General features: G+C 43.3%; 1 protein-coding gene across 1 annotated transcript; it reads left to right on the forward strand.

Moving 5' to 3' along the window:
• The first annotated feature begins 2,677 nt into the window (after positions 1-2,677).
• On the forward strand, positions 2,678-6,034 carry LOC145604341 (uncharacterized). The gene is made up of 3 exons (XM_081660259.1): positions 2,678-4,638; positions 4,756-5,094; positions 5,239-6,034. The coding sequence occupies exons 1-3, from the start codon at positions 2,678-2,680 to the stop codon at positions 6,032-6,034; spliced, it is 3,096 nt and encodes a 1,031-aa protein (XP_081516385.1).
• The last annotated feature ends 4,401 nt before the right edge of the window (positions 6,035-10,435 follow it).

Below are 10,435 nucleotides of genomic sequence, written 5' to 3' on the forward strand. Positions count from 1 at the left end.
AGTCCTACTTCGTATTAGAGCCTTAGAGGTTTGAACATCCTTTAAAAAAAAAAAAAAAAAAAATGGAGTTTAATAAAGGAAATTTTGTATTTACCATCCTCAAAACATCACATTTTAATCCAATCATTTATTTTAATTTGTATATGAAATTATCACAAACAAAAAAGAAAAAGAAACAAATTAGGCTCTTATTTCTTCACCTTAAGAAAAATAATATTAAGTAAAATAATTTCAGTTCAGTAAAAATAAGTACAGTTCAGCAAAAAAATAATTTAAGTTCAGTAAAAATCAGTAACTTCAAAAAGAAATATAACATGGAATCAGTAAAATTAATTTCAGTTTAGTAAAATTAATTTTAGTTCAGTAAAAATAATTTAAGTTCGGCAAAAATAATTTCAGTTCAATAAAAATAATTCCAGTTCAACAAAAATAAGGTGAAAAGAACGGGGCCTTAGTTTTCACCGCCAATTTACACTTTCCGTCATAAAAATCGTTGAGTTATTGTTTTTTAATCGTAATTTGCATTAGTAAAATTGGGGGGGGGGGGGAGCATTTTGGTCTAATAAAGTTTGATTTGAGATCAAAATTGATAAAGATATAAAAAATATCTCGTTTTTCGTGCATAATTATATGCAAAATGAAGTATTTTTAAGCATTTTTTGTCAATTTTGACCTCAAATCGGATCCCTTAAAATCTCTAACGAACATGTAATTGGCTTGCAATTGATCGACAAATTTTCTAATAACATTATCTTTCACGATTTTCTATACAAAAAATGCTAAGTGGAGGTGAAATCTAATTTTGGTTTTTTTTAAGGAAAATTTGGATTTTGGTACCTCGAAAATGGGGGTAATTGAATTTTAGTACCCATCTAAAATTTTATTTTAAATTATAGATATCAGTACCTGCGTTAGCATTCTGTCAACTTTGCCGTTAGTGGGTCCCATTATCTAATTATTTAATAATTTAATTTATTAAAAAAAAAAAGAAAAAACATTTAATAAAAAAAAACTTAAAAAATAATAAATAAAAAATCAGAAAAAACCCAAACAAAAATTAAACACCAAGTTCCCTTTAAAAAAAAAAAAAAATTAAACACCAAGCACCACGAACGGAGCCCAGCACCACCCAGCGCACCACCAACGAGCCCAGCACCACTACCACCTGCGAACCCAGACCCACAACCCCGAAACCCACGTATCACCACCCACCCCGAAACCCACCACCAAAAACCCAGACCCTCAACCCACCAACCCCCACCCCGAAACCCACAACCCATGAACGCCAGACCCACTACAACCCACCACCACCCACCCCAAAACCCATAACCTAAGAACCCAGCCAACAACCCCAAAACCCGCCACCACGAACCCAGACCCACAACCGTCGAACCCACCACAACCCACCACCACCCACCTCGAAACCCATTTCCCACGAACCCAGACCCACAACCACGAAACCCACCACCCACAACCCCGAAACGCACAACCCACGAACTTAGATCCACCGCCCACAACCCCGAAACTCACAAACCACCAACCAGCACCACCAATGAATTGCCACTTTGTCTTCACTACTGTATGGGATAATATCCGGGTATGACCGATATCTTGTGACAGCGCGTGACCAAACTCTGAACAATTGTGAGAGGATGCCGGTATGTTCCAGAAAGAAGACATGTCGGCTTGTCAGAATTCAGCACGTGGCAACAGAAGCTCGACACTTGGCACAGGAGGCTCTGCATGAATGAGAGCCACCTGTCAAGGTAGATCATTATAAATAGTAGGTAAGACCTCATTAATGAGGGCATGAAATATATTCTCTTTCTCTCTCTCTCTACTTTCTCTCTCCTACTTATCCATCTCTCTTAAACACTTTCTGACTTTGTCATCGGAGTGGTTATCCCCGGACTACCCCGGGGTTAGCTAACTTCTTCTCATTGTGTAGGTTCTCAGCTTGCCGATAGGAGTATCAGAATCTCAGGTCCGAATTCTTGGGGAAGTCAGGTTCAGACGGAAACAATTTGGCGCTAGAAGGAGGGGGGCTTGATCACTCCTGTCGCCTAAGAACCTCACATAAAACATACATACAACAACGATAATCATGGCCGGAAACAATGGAATACCAGTAGAACAACCGCAGGTGGAAATAGTGGATGAAACCCATACCCTAGAGGGCAATCAGTTTCATATGCCGATAACTCCCCTTGCAGGAAGAGGGGAAGCAGAGGATCCTATGGCAGCATTCACTCCAGATGAATTGGAAACGGCCGCAAGGGTGATGAGTGCAATGAGTAGGAAGAGGAAGGAAGCTGAGGCGGCACAGGCGGAAAGGGGGGCCGCTCAGGCCGATAGAGGAACACCGCACCGCAACCAGGAGGAGCAACACAATCAATTGATGAACTCGCCGAGGAGACCCCGACATTAGTCGCCGATAAGATCGCATACAACATCACGGCGGGATGAACAATCCTCAAGTCGCACTGTGAGTACCAGAACTCAGCAACAGAGAAGTTCGCAAGTAGAGGAGCAGGCAGTGCGAACAGTGGTGCATTTAAGAGCGTCCCCATTTGCCCAGCATATCTTGGATCAGCCAATGGAAAAGGTGAAAATGCCGACTTGTAGGTATGATGGAAGAGGGGATCCCGCAAGATTCATAACGTCCTATGAGGGACACATGATGCTGTACACCAACTCGGATGCAGTCTGGTGTAAAGTCTTCCCGACTGCTTTGATTGGGGCTGCAGCCGATTGGTTTAACAACCTTGAAGTTGGGTCAGTAGATAGTTTTGAAAGATTGACCGAGATGTTTGTGGGTCAGTATGTTAGTAACAGTGTGAGGCAGAGAACCTCTGGAGAATTGATGGTCGTGGAGCAGAAATCGGATGAATCTTTGAGGGATTATATCAGGCGATTTAACAATGAGGCAAACACCATTCCAAAACTGCAACAGGAAATAGCTGTGATGGCTTTAATGAATGGATTGGTTGATTCTAACTTTAAACGGTACCTTACAAGGAAAAACCTGCCGACATTAGCAGCGGCGTTTAGCAAAGCTCATGATTACATAAAGAGTGAAGAATTAATGAAGACAAGTAGCAGACATGTCATTGCCGGAAAGGGGCAAAGTCAATGTGAAGGGACATCGTCTGGAGGAAGTATGTCGAGAGCTCCTGCCCCGGGAAGGGGAGGAGGAAGCCGGCAAGATACCAAGCCGACAAGGCTGCCAATGAGATATAGCACCTACACTCCCCTGAATACGCCAAGGGCAGCAATTTACTCAGTAAACCAAAACAGAGAAGATTGGTCAAGGCCGACTCCCATGAATGCAAGGCCAAGGGATGTGAAGAAGTATTGTATGTTCCATAGGGATGTGGGACATTATACGGAGGAGTGTACACAATTGAAGGACAACATTGAGGAATTGATCAGGAAAGGGCACTTAACACAATATCGGTTGAATGCAGGTAGGGATCAGCAGCCGGCACAAGCAGTTGAGAGGCAACGGATAGAAACAAGACCTGAAAGAACACAAGGAAGAATAATCCGACAAGGGGATGCAGGAATACCACCGTTATCTACTGGAAAGGTAGATGTGATAACGGGAGGACCAATTCACGGAGGGACGATTAGTGGGGCAAAGAAACATTTGGCGGAGCACCGTCATCTAGTTTGTGCTTTGGACGTAGACAACCGTCCTCGGCCGGCGTCAATTCCCCAGGTAGTGTTTACGGAAGAAGATGCACGGGGTGTAGTGTTCCCGCACGATGATCCGTTAGTCCTGATAACCAAGGTAAACGGGGATGACATCAAAAGATTGCTGGTGGATGGAGGAAGTTCAGCAAATGTATTGTTTATGCAAGCTTTCAATGAGATGAATATAGGAAGGCAATACCTGAAGCCGGTATCATATCCTGTAATCGGGTTTAATGGGTCGACTGTAAGGCCAGAAGGGAGTATTGTGTTACCAGTAAGGATGGGTGATGGGTCACAGGCAAGAGATGTGATGGCAGAGTTTCTGGTGGTGGATGTTAAGTCGGCTTACAACGCAATTATCGGCAGACCGATAATACATGATATGCAGGATGTTGTATCAACTTACCATCTGACAATAGCCTATGTGTCGAATTTGGGAGCTGTAGAGAAGGTATATGGTGGTCAGGTTATGTCAAAAGCCTGCTATGTGACAGCTTTGAAGAATCCGGTTGGTAACGTTACGGTACCAAGTAATCCGATAAGGGAAGGTGAGCCGACAGCTCAGGATTTAACCATGACAAACTTTGATGCAAGGCCTGAGGAAACGTCAAGGCCGTTACCAGGGGGAGAAACTGTCCAAATTGAATTGCAACCGGGTGACCCGAGTAGAACAGTGAAGGTTGGGGCTGATATGGATGTGGATACGAGGTGTAATCTGATAAGCTTGTTGCGTGAGAACGCAGACGTCTTTGCGTTCTCAGCGAGTGAGATGCCGGGAATACATCCAGAGGTGATGGAGCATAAGTTGAATGTTGACAGAAAATTCAGACCGATAAGGCAAAAGAAACGCAATTTCTCAACTGAGAAAATAGAAGCAATTCAGGCTGAGGTAAATAAGATTTTAGCGGCAGGGTTCATTGAGCCTTGCACATATCCAGAGTGGTTGGCGAATGTAGTAATGGTGAGAAAGCCGACAGGAAAGTGGCGAATGTGTGTGGATTTTACAGATCTCAATAAGGCTTGCCCTAAGGATTGTTACCCATTTCCCCGGATAGACAGGCTGGTAGACTCAACCTCTGGTCATGCCATGCTTAGTTTTCTGGATGCATTTTCAGGATATCACCAAGTCAGCATGCATAAGGCTGATAGGAATAAAACGACTTTTATAACAGATGTTGGTGTATATTGTTATAAGGCAATGCCGTTTGGGCTGAAAAATGCCGGGGCAACCTATCAGAAGTTAGTGGACAAGATTTTTGAGAAGCAGAAAGGACGGAATGTTGAGGTGTATGTGGATGATACGATAGTGAAGAGTAAGGAAAAAAGAGACCATATAGCAGATCTGAGAGAAACATTTGAGACTTTAAGGAAATATCAAATGAAGTTAAATCCAGAGAAGTGTGTGTTTGGAGTTAGATCAGGGAAGTTTTTAGGCTTCATGGTCAGTGAACGGGGAATAGATGCGAATCCAGATAAGGTGAATGCGGTACTTCAAATGAAACAACCAAAAACCATTCGTGATATACAAAGACTGACTGGCAGGATGGCAGGGTTAACCAGATTTATCAGCAAGTCAGCTGATAAGGCACTTCCGTTTTTTATGGTATTAAGAAAGAATAAGGCATTTGAGTGGGGAAAGGAGCAAAGTGATGCCCTGGAAGTAGTAAGGAATCACCTAAGATCTCTTCCCACAATTGCCAGGCCCGAGAGGGGAGAAGTGTTGCAATTATATATCTCGGCATCGCCTAAAACGGTGGCAGCCGTTTTGTTAGTACAAAGGAAGAGGCAACAACAGCCGATATATTTTGTCAGTCATGTACTGAATGCGGCAGAGCGCAGATACCCGGTAATAGAGAAAATGGCGTTAGCAGTAGTAGTGGCAGCTAGGAAATTAAGGCCTTACTTCGATGCACATCCAATAGAGGTGCTGACCAACTACCCCTTACAGAAGTCACTGCATAAAATGGATACATCTGGTAGATTACTGGCATGGGCAGTTGAGTTATCGGAGTATGAAATAAGCTACAAACCTAGAACATCAATAAAGGCACAAGCATTATCGGATTTCATTGTTAAAACCGCGTACACCGATGAAGAGGAAGAATTGGGAACATGGCAGGTATCAGTTGATGGATCAGCTACAACAACGGGGGCAGGGGCTGGAATTGTGATAACGGCTCCGGATGGGAAAATGTTTGAATATGCCATGAAGTTTAAGTTCAAGGCAACAAATAATGAAGCCGAATACGAAGCAGCAGTAGCCAGGATGCAGTTGTCAATAGCAGCAGAGGCAAAACGGCTAGTTTTAACAACTGACTCTCAGCTGGTATCAAGTTAATTCAGTGGGGAGTATGAAACCCGAGAGCCGGCGATGGTGAAATATTTGGAGAAGATGAAGCAGTTAGCAGCTCAGCTGCAATACCTTGAGATCAAATTAGTTCCGAGATTGAAAAATGCTCAAGCAGATGCGCTGGCAAGATTGGCAAGTTCAAGTTTCAACGACTTGGAAAGGACAGTCATGGTGGAGGTTTTAAAGCAGAGAAGTATAGATGAAATGTCGGCAGAGGTATTGTGCGTTGATATTGGGAATCAGTGGTATGATAAAATACTGGCATACATCGTTCATGGTGTAGGGCCGACAGATAAGGGGGAGTTGAAAAGGTTGCGGAAGGATAGTGTATGGTTCGTCATGTACCAAGGCCAGTTATACAAAAGGGGGTTTTCACTACCGTTGCAAAGATGTATAACGGATTTTGAGTCAGCAAGATTGATAGAAGAATTGCATGAGGGAAGCTGTGGCAACCATCTCGGAGCAAGAGCCCTGTCCAGAGAAGCAATGAGAAGGGGGTATTACTGGCCGACGATGAATGCAGATGCAATGGCTTACGTTAAAAAATGTGAGAAGTGTCAAAAGTTTGCCCCAGTTATCAACTTGCCCCCTAATGACCTGACTCCGATATTAAATCCAATCCCTTTCGCCCAATGGGGAATGGATATAGTAGGCCCGTTCCCATCGGCCACGGGTGGAAGAAAATTTCTGATAGTGGGGATAGACTACTTCACAAAGTGGATTGAGGCAGAACCGGTAGCGAAGATAACAGCATCGGAAGTGAAGAAGTTTATATGGAAAAGCATCTTCACAAGGTTTAGGCTGCCAATGGCGATGGTTTTTTACCATGGAACCCAATTTGATTGTAAGCCAGTCAAAGATCTCTTAACGATGTACAAGGTGAAATTTGCATATGCAGCAGTATGCCATCCACAGTCTAACGGCCAGGCAGAGGCAGCAAATAAGCAAATAGTAACGGCAATTAAAAAGAAGATTGAAGATGCAAAGGGTTTGTGGGCAGATTTGATACCAGAGATATTGTGGGCAAACAGGACAACAGTAAGAGAAGCCACATGTGAATCACCATATACTCTAGTTTTTGGAACAGAGGCAGTGATACCAGCAGAAGTCGGGTTGCCGACATTTAGGGTTCAGCATTACTGTGAAGACCAAAATGATTTACTCCTACGACAACAGTTAGATTTTTTGCCAGAGCTAAGAGAAAAAGCAGCAGTTAAGTCAGCTGCATTTAAGGAAAGAATGTCAAGAGCCTACAACAGAAGAGTATCTCATCGGCCGATAAGTATGGGTGATCTGGTACTACGAAGAACAGCAGCAACCGGTAAGGGAAATGAAGATGGAAAGCTGACTGCAAGTTGGGAAGGGCCTTATCGGGTTAGAGATGTCGTCATCCAAGGGTCGTTTTATCTGGAAACTTTGGATGGGACACCCCTAAAAAATGTATGGAACTCAGCTGTATTGAAGAAATACTATGTGTAATGTACAATTTTTATGTGAAGCTGATATCAAGAAGGGTATCAGTGATGAATGAAGAAGAATTCAGACAACGTGTGTTGGAATAAGCATCCTCCATTTAACAGAACATCGTTAAATGGGACGGACAGCTCAAAACCGCTTCCGTGAAGTTAATAGATATACAACCTGATCAGTTGTATACGTTAACTCGCGAGGTTGCTAGTTCAAAATATAATACCGGCCAAATCATTTCGAGTATACGCCGATATGAGGCGTAGCTCAGACAGTGATCGCCAAGAGGGTACCTAACTGACTGAAACAGCAAAGTAGTAGGTGACCGATGTTGTAATCTGAACCAACAACGAATGATTACTACTCAGTGTACATAGCTTTAACACGAACTATGTACACTGGGGGGAGTAAGGAATGATATGATATTTGTGATATCCATAGTACATTGGTAATTTTTAAAATATAATTTTTAAGTCATCAGGTAATGACCTGATATCTTCAAAAGATCTTCAAAAGTTGACGATTGTTGAAAGTTGTCGGATATCAGACAAATCATCAGGTAAACCTTTGTTTTTTGCAAATTATCTTTTATATGTTAAAATTTGCAAGGCAATATAGTTATCAAATTCGTTGTTAAAACAAGCAAATTAGAAAATGATAAGCAAAGATAACACAGTTACGATAAGGGGTGCAAAAATATGCAGACAGTTAGCAAACAACGAAAATAAAAATAAGTTTATACAACAGGTAAAGTTGACAATCGACAGGCATCACCACAAAAAAGGGGTATATGCCGATAAAACAGCATTGTCAAAATAAGTGTTTAACACATACAAAAGACAAATAAAAGAGAGTCACAGCTGATAAGGCCCAATAATACAAGACCCACAGGAAGATGTCGGTGATGACTGGCCGCCCCTTCAGGTTTGTGCATTCTCAGGCACCGGGGAGTTTAAAATGTTGGGATCTCGAGGGCCGTCATCAGCACTGGGCGCCAAATTATACAAGTCCTCTTCAGAGAATTGCTGTGTCTCGAAGCCGGAAGGGGTCTTGTAAGCCTCCTCATTGAAAGCTTTTTCAACTTTTTCCCAGTCTTCCTTCTTCCAACCGGCGGCTTGAGCCACACATCTCTGAGCAGCAGTCCAACCTCCATCGAAACGATCTTGGAGCTTGGAACAAAACTCATCTGAAGTTAAATAACGGCCCACGGCTCTCTAACGAATCCCAGGCTTATCGGCTTCCATTTGCACAACCTTCTCCTCAAGGTTTTTTATTTTAGCTCTGGCATCGCTGAGATCCTTCTCAACTGAAGAAAGGCGCTCAATGGCTTTATCTTTTTCAACGATCTGAGTCTTCAGACTCTGCAATTCTAACTCCAAGCCAGCAACCTTCTCAGCCTTAATCCTCAACTCCGACATCTCCATGTCATCTTTTTCTTTTATCTTCTTTAAGTCGTCCAAGGCTCTCTCAGCATTGCTGATGATTTCTTGCATAGCGTTCTGACTGGAGGAGGCTTGATGGTGCTTCTCTTGATAATAGCGGTACATCTCCACAAGCTCCGTACCAGACATGACAGCCTGTAAACAGGAAAAATATTCTCGAATAAGGTTAAACAAAAACCAAGAAATAAATAATAAAAGTGCATAAAGCGCATAACGGTATACAAAGAATAAAACAGATCAGTTAAGGAAAAATAGCAGAGTAAACATACCTTCATCATGTTGTGCATATGAACAGCGGCGAGGGGACCGATTGGACCAGCAGGTCTGTCCATTGGAAGAGTAAGGTTACTCAGAAGCCGGTAACCAAGGGTCCCACCCTGCATTGGATCGTCGGTAATCATTGACTCATTCCGACCGACATCCATGTTGGGCTGCCAACGGTCCCCAGAATGGCCGGCAGGAACAACGAAGTCTTTTAGGACTTCATCCGGAAACCGGCCGGAAACCCTTTCTATCCACTGGTTGGACCGGTAGGTTAAAGCCGGAATGCTTGAATCAGACCCAGCAGTGGTAGGGGCGATTGTGGTGGTTGGTTGAGGCTGACGAGGAGACTCAACGGCAGTGAGGTCCTCGATTTCGATCCCCTGAATAACCTTCTTAACAATGGCTTCAGGGCTTTTTGTTGTTTTGGTGAGAGGATACTTCTCGGTCTCCGGTTTGTCCTTCTTCTTCTCACCACGCCCTTCAACTTGCCTAGGGCTCGAAATCACCACACCACCACCGCGCCGATTGGCGAGAGATGTCAGCTTTCTCTTCTTGGTGTTGTCGTCAGCCATTAATTCAACTCTCCTCTTAGCGCTAACAGCCGGTGCACGACCACAAATTGAAGCTAAGGTGTCGTAAGAGGCTGTAGCTTTGGGACAACGCCTGAGAACTCTCTTTCCGTCAGCTGATAGGCCCAACAACTTGTTGTCCAACTTGTCAGTACCTAAAAAACGAAAGGTAGGAAAAACAATAGTAAGTTACGAGTAAACAACATCAGAAGTAAGATGAAAAACGAAAAAAAAAAAAAAATTAGTAAGATAAGTAATACCGTGTTGGTCAGTCCAACAGAGACCGACACGAGATAACGGTGTGTTGCCTAGAATCTAACTCACATTCGGCACCCACACCGCGGGAACTAGACGGACCTTGCCGTCGCCTTCATCAAATTCAGAGATGTCAAAGTGCTTGACAGCCCTTTCTTCATGTTTACCGAGATCTCTCTCGGGAATTGAGTCGAAATGGGGATGAGGCCTGAAAAAAGTTCTCCTCAAAGGAAAGTCCTCTGGGACCGACATAAAGAAAAACCTATCTTTCCAACCCCTGCAGCTGGATAGTTTAGGATGAACGGTGTACTTGTGGGGTTGAGTGTATAACGACCACCACCCATCTGACTGACCATCCCTCTTCAGGGTAATTAACCGTCTAAATACGTTAA

This window comes from Chenopodium album, chromosome 22 (genome assembly GCF_948465745.1).
Source record: "Chenopodium album chromosome 22, dcCheAlbu1.1, whole genome shotgun sequence".
Classification (NCBI taxonomy): domain Eukaryota; kingdom Viridiplantae; phylum Streptophyta; class Magnoliopsida; order Caryophyllales; family Amaranthaceae; genus Chenopodium; species Chenopodium album.

Coding starts and splice junctions, on each gene's coding strand:
- LOC145604341 (XM_081660259.1), top strand. CDS start 2,678: ATGATGCTGTACACCAACTCGGATGCAGTCTGGTGTAAAGTCTTCCCG. Junction 4,639..4,755: donor CCTTGCACATATCCAGAGTG/GTTGGCGAATGT, acceptor CCGGATAGACAG/GCTGGTAGACTCAACCTCTG. Junction 5,095..5,238: donor ATGAAGTTAAATCCAGAGAA/GTGTGTGTTTGG, acceptor ACTGACTGGCAG/GATGGCAGGGTTAACCAGAT.